The sequence below is a fragment of the Nelumbo nucifera genome, chromosome 3 (genome assembly GCF_055504915.1).
Source record: "Nelumbo nucifera cultivar China Antique chromosome 3, China Antique-T2T, whole genome shotgun sequence".
NCBI lineage: Eukaryota > Viridiplantae > Streptophyta > Magnoliopsida > Proteales > Nelumbonaceae > Nelumbo > Nelumbo nucifera.
The window spans coordinates 84,259,900-84,279,129 of NC_142651.1; the positions used below are offsets into that span (position 1 = coordinate 84,259,900).

The following is a 19,230-nucleotide window of genomic DNA, read 5'->3' on the forward strand; positions in this document are numbered from 1 at the left end:
TGCGTCGAAAAAACACACAAAACCCATTTTGGACGATTTTTAGAAAGCTCCAAATAAAACTTTACGGTTTTTTTCAACTCATCTTCATACAGAAAGACACACTTCAACCAAACGGTCTTCAGACTGTCAAGATTTTAATGCAAAAATTCACTGAAGATCTTTCAAAAGACTTACCAAATGACCCCTTAGTCAAGAAGCTGGAAAACAGCCACTGGCGCCTTATGACGATATTAGTCAAAATGATACAAGAAGAATTAATCAAATTAGTCTAGCAAAAGAAGAAAAGAATCACCACCCTGTATTAAATATACTTGATCATTTTAGCCAGTAGTTTGTTAATACATGATTAATTTATATTACCAAAAATTATATTTGACATAAGCTGATACTAGGGAACAAATCCAGGTCAAGCACCTCGTAAGATAAACCAAGCCTAACAAATAAACAGGATAAACCACAGATCTCGTTTCACCAAAAAGGTCGAGGAAAGCAGCTTTAGGTGCATTATTTCCCCTCTTCCAATCTATTCTGGCCATGTTAGGTAAATTCCATGAAAGAGCTGTAGTAGTGTGACTCATAGATTGCACCTTGAACATACTCCAAATGCAATAGGCCATCCTCTCTGCAATTGCCTGTCTGAACATGCTGAATCTTACATAACCCAAGTGCTCCAGTTGTCATGTAAACCTCAGTGTAATTTGTGGTCAGTAGCAATGATTCAATCACTTCTTCAAAGGCTGCTCATATCAACACTTCGTAGTTAAGAGACTGGATTTTGAGAATGTTCTGATTATAAATGAGGCAACATCGAGTCACCAACAGGGTACAGCACATTTTTTGTTTCAATTATATTAGATCTGGTTAAATTTTGGTTCACAGTAGGTATTACTTCCATTAACTGGAGGGGTGCAGTGCACCACATTTAGAAATGATAAATTCCAGAATCGAGAGTGCCTGAACATGAGCGGAATCCCACTTCTAAATGATGACTTCTACACCTCCTTGATAAGCCAATATGCATTGGAATGGATCTCTAAAGATTTCTAAAATGTCAGATCTGTGTCAACTTGAAGATGTGTTGATACATGCAGGAAACAAGGTTGGGCACATTCGCATGGACTTTTTTTTGAAGGCAAGAGAAAGAAAAAAAAAAAGAATGGACTTCTTTTGGGTTTTTAATAAATTGTGCATGATGTAGCCCAAGAATGCTGCTTGGTCACTTAGGCAACCACACACACACACTTGTCTGTGTGCAATAGTATCACTTAGGTGACCCTGACTTCAATAACAACTCCAACAAAAGAGAGCACAGTTTACTCTTTAAGTTTAATTAAGGAATTCCTTTCCCAACTTTACCAAGTGAGGATTCAAACTGGTTGTTAATGGTGGGGATAAGGTTTTGGAGAGGAATGGACACCCATATAAATGGCCAAATGTTGGACCCTTATCAGTAGTCACACATGCGATTAGTTGTGAAATTAGATAGTTGATTCGCTGAGTAAATATCAGGACAGAGTTGACATGCATGTCCCTGCCCACCAAAGACCTACAGAAAGAAGAAGAAAAGATACATGGGTCATGTGCAAGGTGGGTGTGGACAATACAAAATGCTGTCACATCTTAAGACACTGGATGAAACACCACATATTGACCGGCCAAACCAAACAAATTGTTAAAAGAAACACATTTTTCTGGTTTGTTCAGAGTGGAAAAAAAGGCAAGGTACTGGATATTTAAGATAATAGTGAAACTGAGTTTCAGGGCAACAGCTTGATGTAATATCAAAATATCAGGCTGGAAAGCATGAGAAAAGTATAATGGAGCCAAGACATGCAAAAAGTGCCACAGATTAGAACCATAACTAGTCCACCCCTCCAAATACCCCAGATTGCTGGGACCAGTATTGAGTGACAAACTTTGTTTTGATGGAACTGTATTTTATGCAAAGAGCTAGTCTAGACCTATTAATCGGATATGGATAGTCCATGAAGATGTAAGCATGACACATGAACAGGAATAAACAAGAACCAAATCTTCTCTTTGCAAATTTAGCTATGATGCTATTTTATAATAATAGTTTTCATCTAGAGGAACATACCTTCTCAATACCAATACTGCGAAGCTGACTCAGGACCTCAGTGAAGTCAGCAGGTGGTGGACAAGAGAACTGCATGTTCTCCCCTGTATGCGGATGCTTAAACCTACATAATGCAGGGAAACATCATCAGGTTGATTATCTTTAAAATACTATTGGATCTGGAGTTAAATAAAACCCAAGTAAATATACTTTTCTTACCCAAGAGTGAATGCATGGAGGCAAGGCCTCTGTAATTTTGAAACCAATTGTGAAAGGTCACCATGGAAGCTAGAATGACTCCTAGTTCGCAGCAGTGATAGGGCCATGTTTCTGGTTCCTCCATACACTTCATCCCCTAACAGAGGAATTCCCAGGTATTTTGCATGTGCACGAATCTACTTCAGCATAGCAATTCAAGCAGAGTTAATATATATATATATATATATATTTAATGGAGGCATTTTCAATTTTTCTTTTCATTTATGCTTTTATTTTTTATAACAATGTATAATTGCATATTATGTTAATGTATCAATATGCTTCTTTTATGAAGGGAAAATTAGATATCTATCTAGTAGAGAGTTTCTAACTGCAGCATATGGGGTTGAGAAGGCTAAAGAGTTGGGTATTAATAGACGGATCATCGAGGGAGACTCAAAAACTGTGATAAAATGGTTGCAGAAAGAGGAAGGGATGACATGGCAGTTGAAGAATGATTTCCGAAGTTTTAAATGGATGTCAAGGAACATGGCAATCCAGGTGGGATGGGTTAGGAGATCTGCCAAAAGTTTGGCAAATAGTTTAGCAAAGCAAAGGGTTCAAAGATCACATGTTTTGGGCACATTTGTAATTCTGTCCCGGGTCAGCTTACTAAAGCTGATTTCCTTCACAACTTCTTGTAGTATCCTAAAGTTTTCTAATTAATGAAATCTTTTCAAAATTATTGATAAAAAAGGAACATTAGACAACATTTTCTTGTTTGCAAAAAATCCGTTCTGGTGAGTTTTATGCTTCTAACAATCATTTATTTTGGTTAGGGAATGTGAAAATTGCCAGGATTGGTTCCTCTTTTTTGGGCTCAAAATCATTTTGAGAAGTCATTCTGTAGAGGAAAAAAACTTAGCTTCACAAAAATGAACCTTTGGTTCAAAAGCTGTCCATGAAATAATGATCCTATGGAGCAAAATTTTAATCAAATACAGCTTTTTTGTCTAAAAGGGAGAAAAATTATATGCACAAGTATAACAGAAAGGGTCAGAGGGCCATCATTCATGAATCAATAAGAACCCTCTCAGATGAGAGACAGTTTTTACCCAGGTATTGGGCAAAAGGACAAGGTGTAGTATGACTGCTAACAGTTCGTTGATTACGCTGATTAATCCGGTCTGCTGTCAGTAAGAACCACTTCATGTGAGAGGCTCCTTATTAAATTAAAATGCTCTCTTTTTGACAATAACTCAGAATAGATTATTAATAGCAGACCATTATGATCAAAACCAATGGCATAGATTTTGGCTTGAAGATCCTTCAAGCAGAACCATCAAAGGGTAGGTCTCAACCTCCATGTACTGAAAATGGAGTACTCATAGTAGCATGATGTTAGGCACCAACCTGCAACCTTTTGGATTCAATTTAAATGCAATAACTCAGTACTTTAACATTATAATGTACACAAAATAGGCAGGTTGTACCTATAAGACAACTACCAAGTACCAAAGCCAAGAAAGAATACAACCATATCATTTCAAACACTAGGAACATGTCAGGATGCACTTTTTCTGCTTCCCTGGGTCTACCATAGGCAATTAAGTGTCAAACAAAAGACATGCCCTCTGCATATTCTCAAGATGCACCAAAAACTGGTGCAAATGTGAAGAATGGAAAAAGAAGTCCAGTTCTTGATGGCTTCATGTAACTACAAATTGAGGGAATCTTGTTCAGGGTCAGACCCCCAAGATCCAGAAATAAAATATTACTTAGAAGGAAGAGAAAGGTCCATTTTACCATCTTTTATGTCCATTAACAGAGTATTATCCTGTTTCTTTTCCCTAACACCCTACCAAGTTGTTAAGGGTCCGCGAATAGGATCTCATCACGGGTCGGTCCACGGGGAAAACCTCCTGTTTTCCCTTGTTCCTCCCTTTTCTTGAAGAACCTATCTTGCCGCCCTAAAGGTGATTTGTTCAAGAGATCGCCAACTCTCCTTCGCTCTCTTTCTTGACTGAAATTTTCGATGATCTTATTCCATATTCTCAGCTCCTTAAATAGGAGATACAAGAGATAAGAGTCCTCCTTGTAGGAAGACTCCTTGCTAATCTATACCACTTACAGATAAGATAGATAAGACTCCCTACTTAAGATAGATGAGACTCCCTAAGATAGATCAGACTTCCTACTAATCCTTGCTGAAAACAGATAAGACAAGATGAACTGAAAACAGATAAGATAAGATAGACTGTAACTACCTAGAATCCGATGAGAACACCAAATCACTGCTGCTGCCAGCGACGATATTTCTTCCCAATAAACGCGTCCATATCATTACTCCCCTCCTGGACTAAGAGCTTGTCCTCAAGCTCAAAACCCGGATACGTGTCTTGGAACTCAGTCAAGGGGAGCCAGGTGGCCTCGGCTGATGGCAAGCCGTCCCATTCCACCAAGACTTCGAGAGCACCTCGATTGATTCTGGAGCGAACAAGGGCCCGAGGTTGGGGGATGAGTTTGCCGTCTTTCAAGGGTGGTAAGGAGGGAACTCAGTCAGGAGGAATACCCGTAAACGGCTTGAGCAAGGAGATGTGGAAAACATCATGGATTCTATTGTGCTCTGGCAGTTCCAGCTGATATGCAACCGTACCGATCCGCCTCAAAACCTTGAAGGGTCCATAAAATTTAGGAGCTAATTTAGGAGCAGCCCTGTGTCGCAAGGAGCGTTGCCGATAGGGCTGAAGCTTCAACCACACAAACTATCCTGGGTCAAATGACAATTACTGATGATGTTGGTCATAGGCATGCTTCATGCGTAGTTGTGCCTATTGCAAGCGAAGAGAAACTTCAGCTAGAAGGGCATCGCGCTCTTGCAGGGAACGATCAATCTCCTCCAAACGGGTAGAACCGGGCTCATAGGATAACAAACGAGGAGGGTCACAGACATAGACGACCCGAAAAGGTGTCATTCCGAGGGAAGAATGATAGGTAGTGTTATAACAATACTCGGCCCAAAGAAGCCAATCAACCCACCGTCGTGGTTGATCTCCAACAAAACAATAGAGATACATTTCGATCGTATGGTTCATCACCTCCGTTTGGCCATCTGTTTGAGGATGATACGCGGAGGAAAAAGCTAAGGCGGTACCATGTAACCGAAACAATTCCTTCCAGAAGGCACTAGTAAAAACTGGATCCCTGTCGCTAACAATAGATTCCGGCAACCCATGTAAACGAAAAACATGCATAAAGAAAACATGGGCGACTGATGTAGCACTATACGGATGTGACAGAGGGATGAAATGGGCGTACTTAGAGAAGCGATCCACAACCACGTAAAGAACTGATTTCCCGCCAACCTTGGGTAGGCCCTCAATGAAATCCATGGAGATATCAGCCCAGATTTGTGCTGGAATCGAGAGGGGCTGAAGAAGGCCAGCCGGGTGTAGATTCTCCCATTTGTGTTGTTGACACGTGGAGCAATTACGAATAAAGTCCCGAATAGAAGTTTTCATACCTTGCCAATGGAAATCAGCTTGGACGCGATGCAGTGTTTTCTGAATGCCTTCATGGGTGGAGTTATGAATATTGGAGATGATGGAAGGAATTAAAGAGAAATCTGCTGGAAGATGTACCCAACCTTTGTACAACACCAGCCCGTCATGAAGGGACCAAGTGGAGTCGGCAGCTCCGGACTGAATTTTCTAAAAAGGGCCGTCCACTCCGATGATTGTGGCAGCGCCTTCTTGATGTCGTCTAACAAGGTGATTCGGGGATGGGAAATCCCACAAAGGAGCATAGTGTCTTCGTCACGCCTAGACAAAGCATCCGCTGCGCGATTTAAGGATCCCGCCTTGTAGTCTACCCGAAAGTCAAAACCAAGCAGCTCGCTAACCCAATGTTGTTGAGGAGAAGTGGTGAGTCGCTGCTCCAACAAGTACTTGAGGCTATAGTGATCAGTTTTGACGACGAATGACCTTCCCCACAAGTACGGTCTCCAGTGTTGGACTGCTATAGCTAACCCAATCAGTTCGTGTTCGTAGGCGGGTAATTTTAAATGTCGGTCAGCAAGTTTGCGGCTAAAGAAGGCAATCGGGTGCCTTTGTTGCTGTAATACGGCTCCAATACCTATTCCGGAAGCATCGCACTCGACTGTAAACTCGAGGTCAAAATTTGGCAATTGCAGAACTGGGGTGGAGAAGAGGGCATCCCTTAAATTTGCAAAAGCTGCATCGTCCCAAGTTGGTTAATGGGGCAGCCAATAGGCCATAATTTTGTACAAATTTGCGGTAGTATCCTGTCAGACCCAGGAACCTGCAAAGGGCCTTGGCGGATTGGGGTTTGGGCCATTCCTTGATTGCTTGGATTTTGGAACTGTCCACCGTGACACCTTGCCCATTGATGACATGGCCTAAGTATAGAACCTGGCGCTCTCCGAAAGAACACTTGGACCGTTTAAGGAAGAGCTTGTGTTGGCGCAGGAGCTCAAAAACAGTCCGTAGATGATGCATGTCTTCTATCCAAGATTTACTGTAAACCAAAATGTCATCAAAGAACACAAACAAATCTGCGAAGGTGGGACTGAAATACCTTGTTCATTAGAGACTGAAATGTGGATGGGGAGTTGGTGAGACCAAACAGCATAACTAAAAACTCAAAGTGGCCATGATGAGTTCTGAAGGCAGTTTTCTCTATGTCCTCGGAAGCCATTTGGACCTGAAAGTACCCCGACCTGAGGTCTAATTTTGAGAAGTACTGGGCACCATGAAGTTCATCCAACAGCTCGTCCACAATGGGAATAGGGAATTTATCCTTGACAGTTCGGTTATTGAGCTCCCTGTAGTCCACACAAAACCTCCAAGTACCATCCCGCTTTGCTACCAACAGAACCGGCGAGGAGAAGGGAGAACGGATAAGGCGGATGATCCCCTGTTTCATCATTTCAGCACACTGCTTCTCTATCTCGTCTTTCTGCAGATGTGGGTAGCGATAAGGCCGAACAACGACTGGTTCTAAACCCGTCACCAAAGGTATCCGATGATCGCACGCTCGGGAAGGAGGAAGTCCCTTGGGTCCTTGGAACACATGTAAAAAATGGGTAAGGAGCCTTTCCATATTCGTTTTATGCGTCGTTTCCCCCTGAAGCGTATGAACTTGTGGTTTTTTTGCTTCTACCCTGGTTCCCTACCGAGTAACTTGTTTCCCATTCAAGCGGAATGTCATCGTTAGGGCGCTGAAATCCCATAGGATTGGGCCTAGGGTGATGAACCATTTTACTCCAAGAACTATATCAAATTCATCCAAGGATATCACAAATAAATCAGCAGAGAAGGATTCAAATTCGACCTGTATTTGGGTGTCTTTACAGATTCTGGGACTGTGAACCCTTTCACCGTTTGCTATGGCTACTTGCAGTCTTGGTCTGATTTCCATAGGTAATTTCAACTGAAGGGCAGCTTGCTCACTTACAAAATTGTGTGCTTCCTGAATCCATGAGGATCCGTACTGGTTTCCCTGCCACCCGTGTCCGTAACTGCATAGTCTGAGAGGTCTTTATTCTGGTGATTGCGTGGAGGGAGATCTCAGGTTCGAACGATGCGGGTTCATCCTCGTCTTCCTCTTGTTCGTCCACCAGGAGGCAGGAAAGTCTCTTGCACCTGTGTCCCGCCGAATAAAGATCGTCGCAGTTGAAACACTGCCCCCTTGCCCGGCGATCTACCATCTCGGCTCTAGACAAGCGTTTAATGGGGGGTGCCACCATGCTGCTTCCCATACTGGATGCCGACCTGGGGACGTTGCTCATTTGAGGCTTCTGTTCTCGGCTAGTTGCAGAAGAAGGGGCCAGTTCACCTAACAGGTTGCTCGTCAATGGGGGCCCAAACCTGAGGAGGTAGTAGGATTTGAATTGGGTCCAACTGAGCCCGGGTTCCTCCTGTTTCAATCGATAGAACCAGAGTTGTGCCTCTTCCGTCAAGTGGAATGCAGCTAGGCTTACCTTGTCTCTATCCTTCATCCGCTGGTTGCGAAAGAACTGCTCACATCGGTATAGCCACCCCAAAGGGACTCCGGTGCCATTGTAAGAAGGGAACTCTAGTCTGCTGTACTTGGGAACGACCGCGGCTACTGAGGCGCCAACCTGTTGTTCGCCGGACAACTCCGTTAAGTCTGGTCGGCGGCTGTTTGTGGTTGCAACCCCTTCTGGATTTCTTTCCTTGTTAGAGAAATACAACTCCATCAAGCGTTGTAACTCTCGGCCATCGTCCTTGATTTCGCATACCTGTGTGTTGTTCTCCACGAGTCTGTGTTCCAGTTCGTGGACCCTGGACGTCAACTGCTCCAGATCGCCCATGACGTTTGGCTCTGATACCAAATTGTTAAGGGCCTGCGAATAGGATCTCGTCACGGGTCGGTCCACGGGGAAAACCTCTTGTTTTCCCTTGTTCCTCCCTTTTCTTGAAGAACCTATTTTGCCGCCCTAAAGGTGATTTGCTCAAGAGATCACCAACTCTCCTTTGCTCTCTTTCTTGACTGAAATTTTCGATGATCTTATTCCATATTCTCAGCTCCTTAAATAGGAGATTACAAGAGATAAGAGTCCTCCTTGTAGGAAGACTCCTTGCTAATCTATACCACTTACAGATAAGATAGATAAGACTCCCTACTTAAGATAGATCAGACTTCCTACTAATCCTTACTGAAAACAAATAAGATAAGATGAACTGAAAATAGATAAGATGGACTGTAACTAGCTAGAATCCGATGAAAACACCAAATCACTGCTGCTGCCGGCGGCGATATTTCTTCCCAATAAATGCGTCCATATCACAAGTGTAATGAAGCACAATGAAAAATAAATTAAACGAAAACTCTTCAGACTATATGGAGATAAGGTTTGGATGATGATGATGATGATGATATATGGAGATACAAAGTTTAAGAAAATAAGATCCCTACAGCGGCAGATGAGGGTAATATAATTCAATTTACTTGATGGTGTTATCTATCCTATTAAAATTCTGAATTAAAATATACAGCATTTGACTTTGACCACTTACAGTACCTGATGCGTACGCCCAGTTTCTAGCCTCCACTCAACTAGTGCAGAACCACCACCAGCAAGAACTTCAACTACCCTATACCTGACAAAATTTTTGGTTTCATGTTAGCACAGGAAGATACCTTTCTAAATCCTGAAGGAAAAGAAACCTTCATGGGAGAGGAAGGTAAAAATGTGGCCTACATTAGCAATTCATCCATAAGACTTCCTTAAAAAATAAGAAAAAGAGATCATGCCAAGGAAGCATACAAAAGGAATAGAAAGACTGATCAGGTGATAAGTAATGTTATGAGGGTACCATGACTTAGGTGCTAGGTCTGGCCTAGTGTATTTGGAACAAAGGTTGGAGGAACTCTCCTCCCAATTCTTCTATTCCCACTCTGCTTCCTTCTTAACTCCTATGGCCAGTGAGTCTCATAGCAAACCTGTTGTTCATCTAGCTTGGGCTGGTGTCTAAGAAGCCTTTTGGATTTGGGTTGTGACCTGTACAGCCTTACTCACGCAGTTGCTGACCTTTTACTAAAATAGCTTTCCCAAGAGCTAACATAACTATTTGATTTTATGGTACTTCCAAGCATGGTTTAAAATGTCCATCTATTTCCTACTATTTCCACGACATATTTCCATTTGAATGGGTACCAACATGAAATATTACTAGAATCAACATATCCCCCAACAAAATCTACTGGTACTAAGTCAAGTACAAGAGATAGTACCATAAGTTGGTGACAATATTTTAGTGACAGTGTTATTGCCCACCTAATGGACATGATTACCACTTTGAGCCAGCTCAAAATGCTTTCAAACATGTAGCTTGTTGTAAGGCTTGAGTGTTCCTTGTAATTGATGTTAGTGGGACAGTTTCAGTTACTAGTCCTTTCTTTCTTTCTTTTCTTATTGTAGGATATGCCGCCAGGAGCATACTTGTAATTTTGCCTTTTTTATAAAGATTAATATAAATAGAAAACTAGCAGCTAGACCTGTTCATGGGCCGGGTGGCCCGAGGGGCCGGCCCGGCCCGGCCTGACCCCCAGACGGGCTTGAACAGGCTTTTTGGCCCGCGGACTTAACCTCAGGCCAAAAAGCCCGGCCCGCATAAAATTCGAGTCGGGCTCGGGCTTTGCCAAAATAGCCCGGCCCGAGCCCGGCCCAGCCCGACCTATAGTTAAACCTAAGTAAACCCGGCCCGACCTATAGTTAAACCTAAGTAAAAACCCTACGTGATGTCCATTTCAATAAATTTTTTGATTTGAGAATGTTGTTGATTCACTTGTAGGCCCATTGTTCATTTAAATAGGGAAAAAAAACATCTAAATTAAAATAGAAAATGTCCATTTGAATAGGGAAAAATTCGAATTTCTTTTATTAGGTTGTGCTTCAGGCTCGGGCTCGGGCCCAAGTTGTAGGCCCGTTGGTCGGGCCGGGCTCGGGCCCAAGTTGTAGGCCCGTTGGTCGGGCCGGGCTCGGGCTCAGGCCTAACATTTTTCTGTTAATAAAGAGTCAAAGTCAGGCCCGGCCCGGCCCATGAACAGGTCTACTGGCAGCTGCCAATACTGAGTTTTTGCCTTTCCTTTCTATCATTTGTACCTCTCTCTCTCTCTCTCAATCATCACAAGAAACTACATGGTATCAGAGCGGAATTTCTGGGCTGGAGAAGACCTACGATCCTAGCATCAGTCTTTCCGAAGGGGATTGGACGTGACTACTTTTGTTTCAGAAGGAAAAGGAGAAAAAAACCTAGCGGCGGCTTGTGTTTTTTAATTCTCTCTGGTGACTGTGCTTGTAGAAACCCTAGTAAGTCCTGCGGTTGTACTTCTGCTGAAACCCTAGTGGCTCCATGCGATAGTTACTGAAAACCCTAGCTGTGTCTGGCCGTGGGATGGTGCTGGTCTGCTGAAACCCTAATCGAAGGAGGGTGTTGATGGTGCAATGAAACCCTAGCAGGTTCTGATCTAGTGTTGAACAGGTGTGGTTTTGTTTCAGTTTCTCTCAGTATCCTTTATCCAATGGTACGTAGGGCTTAGGCCTTGATTATATGATTACTAGTTTGAATAATTGGATGGTTAGAGTGGGGGAACCACATTCGGATTGACAGTAATGTCTGTATTGGTGGTGCTGAACCGATGATTGGACTCTTTATTGTTCTGTTTGGACGTTGTAGTGACTGATCTCTCATTCTCAGCAGTAGTTCTTGTGCTCTCAGCAATATTGAATAGCTTGTTGCTCACGTCCTAGGAGTAAACCCTGAGTTGCCACAATCCAGTTGTGGCGGCTGTGCTGTTAGGTGGCATTTGGACTGGTTGGTTGTAATTTTCAATGGCAAGTCAGGAACTGACCTCACTGGGAAACACCTCAACCCGCAACACAGCAAGTATGGGAGGTGAAACCATGGTCTTTCTCGTGCCAATCACCCCCTTGAATGGTCTGAACTACCTGGAGTGGGCTAAGAGTGTAAAACTCTATGTAACAGCAAGGGGTAAGGCCGGTTACATCAATGGAAGTGTGAAAGAACCTAAGGGTGATACAGCTGAACATGATAGGTGGGACCAAGAAAACAGTATGGTGATGTCTTGGCTCCTTGCAGCTATGGAACCTGATGTGAAGAAGAATTTTATGTGGGTAGACACCGCCAGTGAGATCTGGGAACAGGCCAGAAGTACCTACTCAGAGCAAAGGCATTATGCCAAGATTTACCAACTACAAACTGAGTCTTCTACCTGTAAACAGGGAAACCGTACCTTGTCCTCATATTATTCGGCTCTTACCTCCATATGGAAAGAGTTGGACCATTATCAGGCCATAGAGTGGAAGCACGATGATGATGCTAAGGCCTACAGGAAGCTGATCTCTCAGCAACGAGTGTTTGCTTTCTTGTTAGGGCTGAACCCTGTATATGAACCATTAAGGGTGCAGATTCTAGGAAGCAAAGAATTGCCTACAGTACATGAAGTATACTCCCTTGTCCAATCTGAAGAAAGCAGGCGGAGTGTGATGGTTACAGCCGAGGGGGAGCAACAAATTGCCTTGGCTGCGGTGAATAACAGTCCAACAGAGAAGAAAGGTGATCCTAAGAAGGCAGATGATAAAGATAAACTCTTTTGTACCCAATGTAGAAGGTCACGACATACACGTGACACCTGTTGGGACATCCACGGGAAACCCAAGTGGGCAGCAAAGAATTAAGAACAGGGTAAAGGTCACGTGAAAAGAACGAGTGCAGCACATGTGGCAACCCAAGACACTCAGGTTGCCGGTAGTACCCGGGACTGTCCTAATAAACCTGACCCCAAGGAGGATATAATGATTTCATTCAGGGAGCATCTAGAATCTTATGGTAGGGCATTGCGGCAAGTGGATAGCTCAGTCACTAGTACTCCCTCTACCTCCTTTGCATCCACTTCAGGTAATGTGGCTTCTGCATTCCATGTCACTCCCACAGATTCCCCTTGGATTATTGATTCAAGGGCCTCAAATCACATGACCGGTAAGCCTAACCTATTCCATTCTTATAGCCTTTTGTCAGGAAAGGATAGAGTGAGACTTGCAAATGGTTCCTTCTCTTCCATTGCAGGTCAAGGATCGATATCCCTTCCCCATGGCCTTAACCTGAATTGTGTTTTGCATGTCCCTCAACTTCCCATAAATTTGCTTTCAATTAGTAGCATTACAAGTTCTTTAAACTGTAGTGTAACCTTTTTTGCTGATTCATGTGTTTTTCAGGACCTAACTTCTAGGAGGACGATTGGTAGAGGAAGCCTGGTGGACGGTCTCTACATTCTCGACAACAAAGCTGGTCTTTCTGTGTCATCCTCAGAGTCACATAGTCAGTCAAATAAGAGTCAACTTTTGTTGTGGCACAGTCGTTTAGGTCATGTTTCTTTTGAAGTAATAAAATGTTTGTTTCCACTTTTATTTAAGTCGTGTTCAGTGTCAGAGTTCATGTGTCAAACGTGTCAGTTGAGTAAACAATGTAGACCAACCTTTCATTCCAACAATAAAAGATCAAATGTTCCTTTTCATATTGTGTATTCTAATGTATGGGGGCCTACAAATGTAACCTCTGAGGGTGGATATCAATATTTTATTACACTGATTGATGATTACTCTCGCTATACATGGGTAATCCCTATGCATAGCAGAGACGAGGTTCCAAAGATTGTGCAAGACTTCCAGAGGATGGTGTTTACACAGTTCCATGTTGAAATACAGATCTTCCAATCCAATAATGCGAAGGAATACTTCCATGGGGAGCTAAATGAGTTCTTCGCCTCCCATGGGTCTATTCATAGAAGCTCATCCAGAACACCACAACAAAATGGGGTTGCAGAAAGAAAAAACAGACACCTCCTTGAGATAGCCCGCGTGATGATGTTCCACATGAGAGTCTTACAACTGTGTATGTCATCAACCGCATGCCCTCTAGAGTATTAAATTACATGGCCCCTAATCAGTTACTGTACCATCAATCACCTTTATTTTCCATCCCCATGAGAGTCTTTGGTTGTCGGGCCTTTGTCCACGATTTGTCTCCATCCAGAGGTAAGTTAGACCCTCGGTCCATTCCTTGTGTCTTCCTAGGGTACCCATCCTCTCAAAAGGGGTATCGGTGTTTTGATCCAGTCAGTCGTAAATATTTTGTGTCTATGGATGTGTCCTTTGAGTCTAAGCTAGTTTATGCACTCTCTTAAGAAGCCACACATGGAGGCAGCAAAGAGAGTCCTTAGATACCTGAAGAAACATCCAGGAACAGGGTTACTACTTAGTAAACACAATCACCTGAAGGTGGAAGTCTTTACAGATGCTGATTGGGCAGGAGCAGTGGATGATAGAAAGTCCACTAGTGGGTATTGCACATTTGTGGGAGGAAATCTGGTGACCTAGAAGAGCAAGAAGCAAAGTGTGGTAGCAAGATCAAGTGCAGAAGCTGAGTAGAGCTATGGCACATGGGGTGGCTGAAGTCCTTTGGCTAAAGAACCTCCTAGGTGAGCTTGGAGTTGTTGTTCATAATCCTATGTCTCTTTATTCTGACAACAAGGCTGCAATAAACATCGCCAGCAACCCGGTACTACATGAGAGGACTAAGCATATTGAGGTGAATAAGCACTTCATAAGAGAAAAACTGGAAAAAAGGGAAATTTGTATCCCTTATGTCAACACCAAGGAACAACTTGCTGATGTCCTCACAAAAGGACTTCCGTGTTTGAGGCACAATGAGCTATGTGACAAGCTGGGCATGATAGACATTTCAGCCCAACTTGAGGGGGAGTGTTGTAAGGCTTGAGTGTTCCTTGTAATTGATGTTAGTGGAACAGTTTCAGTTACTAGTCCTTTCTTTCTTTCTTTTCTTATTGTTCTTATTCTAGGATATGCCACCAGGGGCATACTTGTAATTTTGCCTTTTTTATAAAGATTAATATAAATAGAAAACTGGCAGTTGCCAATACTGAGTTTTTGCCTTTCCTTTCTATCATTCGTACCTCTCTCGCTCTCTCTCTCAATCATCACAAGAAACTACATAGCTAAATTTTAGTTTTTATTGTTAAATTAGTCGGTAAATCTATTAGAACCATTGCACTTTCTATGAATTCAAATTTTGCTTGAACTCACTATATCATGTAGTTTTGACTCAAAGTTTTACAGAACAACATCATAGCTTATTATTTCACCTTTTAACTTAGTTTCTTAGCTTTGTTTGATTGTTTGGAACAAGATAACAATTTAAAAGGGTCTACCTGTGCATCTTTTATCATTGCATAAAATAGCATTCTATATTTTTGCATATTCAACAATGTTTCCACCATGTCTATATTTTTTACAATATTTCCATATGACATTTTCAACATATACTTCATATATTTGGATGTTCAATATCTACGCCAACACTAACATTTTAAACCTGGTTCTGCACTGAGGTCACCTTAGGTTATCTCTTTTCCACAAGAAATGATCTTATCTGAACCCAAAGGGTGACCACATTTCAAGCCAATTCTCTATACCGAAAAGTGAAGCTTGGAAAATGAAGCAATCCCTTTGGTGAATCCCCTTTATGGGGGTGGTGGGTTGGGAAGGGCAAGCAAGGAAGCAATAGCCCAATTCACGTAAAGGAACGTGAAAGCTACTGTCCTAACTAAACCCTATGTTTTTTTGCTCCTTTTGCTGATTCTTTAAGACAATGAAGGAGGGTTTTTTTTCTCTAGACATGAGAGCCTAGATCAGTTACAAAGCAAGTACGCCTAGCTCTGTTTAAGTTGTGTGCTTCAGAGACAAAGACAAAATTTAACATAACATTAAGGGTGTACAGTGGTTCTTTTGTCTTTCAAACATGTTATCAAGGAGCATGCATTCCATTTATCAGAGCAGCATAGTTCAATCATTAGTGTCAATAAAATATTATAGATGGCCATGTAATATCACATTAAAGACTTTTCAAAATAATACAATGTTATGCAATCCAATGCCTCTCATATCAGTTTGACAAATATGATATTCTGCAATTATCCCTTGGTTATAAGATGTATTGGCTTTAAAATTCTAAGCTAAATTGCATATGACAGAATCCAGGAGTTCACCATTCAGATGGTAACAAAGCCAAGTTATTGTATCAGATAAAATTTTAAGTTTGCAAATTATCAAAAATAGGGATTATTTGCAATGTGGCAACAGAACTAATAAATAATTGGCCATGCACTTTCAAGGTGGTGACTAGCTGGAGAAACTACTTGCATAATCAATAGTAAATAAATCCTGGATTTCCAATTAGCAGAATAGCACCTGATCCGGTTGGAAATATGACCTCTACTTCTTAGCACATTTATAATAAGAAAAAATACCTCAACTGCAAGGTATGCATACTTCTAAAATCATGTTTAGAACATCCGACAAACAAACTAGGTGCATCAATAAATACTGGTTTTTCTTTATTGCTAATATGATACCAAAGAAAAGAACAAAGAAGCATGAATCACCTACTAGCAGCATGACGGGCCTGTCTAGAGCTATTAGGGCTAGGCACAGCAGCCATCCGAATCCGGTTACTTAAATCACGACCTATTGGGACCTCGATACGCCCAGAATTTAAGGATGGAACACCACAAGTGAGACTTAAGTATATCCTATTAATGGTATGTAGTTTGAATTGTTCAGACAAATGAGCATGAGAATGCTCATCCTGCCATAACGATGAAAACAATGTTTTAGATGACAGAGAAATTTGGTGAGCAGATTGCAAATCTAGAAGCAGAACCTGAAATTAGATAAGATTTTACTACCATATGCTGGAAGTCACCTTTGCAACAACAAGCAATCCACTAGTTCCTTTGTCCAGTCTGTGCACTATGCCAGGACGAACAGAAACTTCACATATGTTGGAAGTTACCTCTTCCATGGAACCTTGTGTGGAAGAAAAGATATCTGACTCATCATCAGAAATATCATCTGTCTCAGAAAGAACCTTGCTATTTGTCAATGCAACCATGGGAAGACTGCAGTGATGAAGAATGCCATTTACAAGAGTACCATTAGCATTGCCTGGTGCTGGATGAACAACCTACATCATGTAATGGAATGGTGAAAAGAAATCAGGGAAAACACTAGATTGAGAAATCATTTTCTATTGGTTAAGGCTGCATCTGGATCATCATGAAAATTGAGGGTTAAAAGAGTGGAGAATTCCATTCCTGATCAATTTTGGGGGGATTTAAATGATGCCCCATGCCTCCCACAACCACCATCAAGAAACAGGAAAAAAGGACAACTTCAAATCACTCAAATTTGTGGAACTGGATTTCTGGATCCACTTATTAAATGTTGGAATTAAACTGTGTCCTGAAACTTGCTTTTTTGGACATGATGATAAAACTTACATATTATTATTATTTCTTTTCTGGGGGTACATTTTCGTAAGTATCCAAACATGGTATGAAGTTGGGATAATTTCTCAATTAAATCAAGCTTCCGATCAGTAAGTTGGTCAAATAATGTCAAACAGAAAGAAACAAAAGCTCAAATCCGAAATGTAAATGGATCAGATCAGATAAGTTGAGTAAAAGTATCACCATATGTGCAGGTTTGTTTACAACAAGAACGCTCTCATCTTCATAAACTATATCCAGAGGAATATCTTCTGGTTCAGCCCTCAATGGCTGCAACTCTTTAATCGTGCAATTAACTTTATCCCCCGCTCTGATAACATGTGAAACCTGCTCAAATATATAGAATTACCCAATATGGTACAATTCAGAAATCCAGATGCAAAACCCAACAGAAGAAAACAGATTTATTTACATAAAACCGAGCATTTGAACTCAGAAGATCGCTTCCTTACATAAGCCACCGTAGGTGTTTAAAACGTTCATAAAATCGAAACTTTCACATTAATGTATGTCTTATTCCTCGTCGTGTCTACGCAAAATAAATATTATTACTAAACTTTCACGAGTCTGTCGGAACAGACAGGTCTCCGGTCTCCACTACTAGAAATGCAGCTCCGTCAGGTAGAAGTAAAGCAGGAGGTTCAAATAACCCAAAACAAAATATAAATCCTCCAACAGAGAGTACAAGACGGGTCTACATTGGTTACCTTATCGATTATCCGGCCATTAACGCTAACGAGCCCCGATTTTATACTGGATTGAACGCGAGCTCTACTGATACCAGGGATGCGAGAGGAAATCCAGGAATCGATCCTCGACTTTACTGAACTAATCTCGACAGTGTCTTCTAAACATACGCCGGCGAAATTGCCCCTCCGGTTTTGAGGTTCCGAAGACTGATAATCAGAAGCCGACTCTCCGGTTGAAGAAAAGGAACAATTGAGGACTCTAAAGAATCTAGAAGTGGAAGCTCTAGGGCTCCGATGCAAGAGGTAGAAAGAGGATGAATTGTACAGAGAGTTCGCTGAAGGAACGGAAGAGTAGGAGGGTGGGAGCATCTTCTTCGCTTCGTGTGCTCAGTTGTAAAACCCGTGCTGCTCGTTTCAAGCTTGGGATCGACAAGGTAATTTCGTAATATTGGAGATTTTAAATGGTATTTATGTTGGTCAATTGGCATTGGGGTGGCAATTTATCGGGCCGGGCCTAAGCTTAACTCAGGACATAAACCATACCCGGCCCATCTTATCCCATCCTAACCTGGTAGGGCCGTAAACGGTATCCATTTGACCCACGACCCACTGACCAGGTCGCTGGATCACTAACTAAAATCACAAATTTGTGCAGGCAAATGGTTCAATAGTGAAATAGACCTAAAATTCTGGTTGGGTGAGAGATCAAACTGATCCAACTATCGGTTCGACCGTGGGTTGAAAATTCTGGCAGACTAGTTTAAACCATTTTGTCTTTCCGGCATCATAGATTTTTCCTTTTATTTTTGGGGTTTTTATTGTTTAGTTCACCTCAGAAATTTGAAATTACAGCCCCCTTCCTAGTTTACTAGTAGCCCCCCACCTATAAATTGCATCATGCCCATGGATTTGGCATCGATCCATGGTTAGGATTCATCCCACCTATACGATGGGGCTCAGATTTCTGCTGTGGACTGAACAATAAAAACCCCAAAAATTTTTAGCCCGTTAAGCCAACGCGTGAACAGATCTAAGACTGTGTTTGATTTAAAAGAAAAGCCAAGGGAAGGAAGGAAAAGGTAAAAAACCTATACAAGCCAAGTTTGGATTTCGCCCTTACAAAACTGTCCTCACAGCCTTTAGCCTTTGGCAGCCGTGCATTAGAAACATCTTCATACTTCTATGTTTTTATTTGCAGGGAGATATTCCCAATGCATCAACCACCAATAAGACCATAGAACAGAAACTTCCAGCCCCTTTAAAGCCAAAATAAAATTAAGAGAGTCAGAATATATGCATACCACAGTACCATCAACTTTCGGATTTACTCCT

The 19,230-nt window shown here is 41.9% G+C and overlaps 1 protein-coding gene across 2 annotated transcripts; it reads right to left on the reverse strand.

The window, feature by feature from the left end:
• Positions 1-263: 263 nt before the first annotated feature.
• On the reverse strand, positions 264-18,329 carry LOC104585965 (Pseudouridine synthase family protein). Of its 2 annotated transcripts, none has more exons than XM_010243028.3 (8): positions 17,917-18,329; positions 17,393-17,536; positions 16,624-16,884; positions 16,304-16,506; positions 9,342-9,420; positions 2,297-2,472; positions 2,099-2,201; positions 264-737 (listed from the first exon to the last, which is right to left on the reverse strand). In XM_010243028.3, exons 1-8 carry the CDS (start codon positions 18,265-18,267, stop codon positions 723-725), a joined length of 1,332 nt encoding a protein of 443 aa, XP_010241330.1. In that variant the 5' UTR covers positions 18,268-18,329; the 3' UTR covers positions 264-722. The 2 variants fall into 2 exon arrangements, with proteins under 2 accessions (XP_010241330.1, XP_010241328.1); XM_010243026.3 differs by lacking the exon at positions 264-737 and adding an exon at positions 744-1,546 and having other exon boundaries at positions 17,917-18,318.
• Positions 18,330-19,230: the final 901 nt, after the last annotated feature.

Excerpts from the sequence above, each read along its gene's own strand:
- LOC104585965 (XM_010243026.3), bottom strand. The coding sequence starts at position 18,267 with ATGCTCCCACCCTCCTACTCTTCCGTTCCTTCAGCGAACTCTCTGTAC. Across the intron at positions 16,507-16,623 it reads GATTGCTTGTTGTTGCAAAG|GATGAGCATTCTCATGCTCA; the intron begins GTGACTTCCAGC and ends TCGTTATGGCAG. Across the intron at positions 2,473-9,341 it reads AAACTGGGCGTACGCATCAG|ATTCGTGCACATGCAAAATA; the intron begins GTACTGTAAGTG and ends ATGCTGAAGTAG.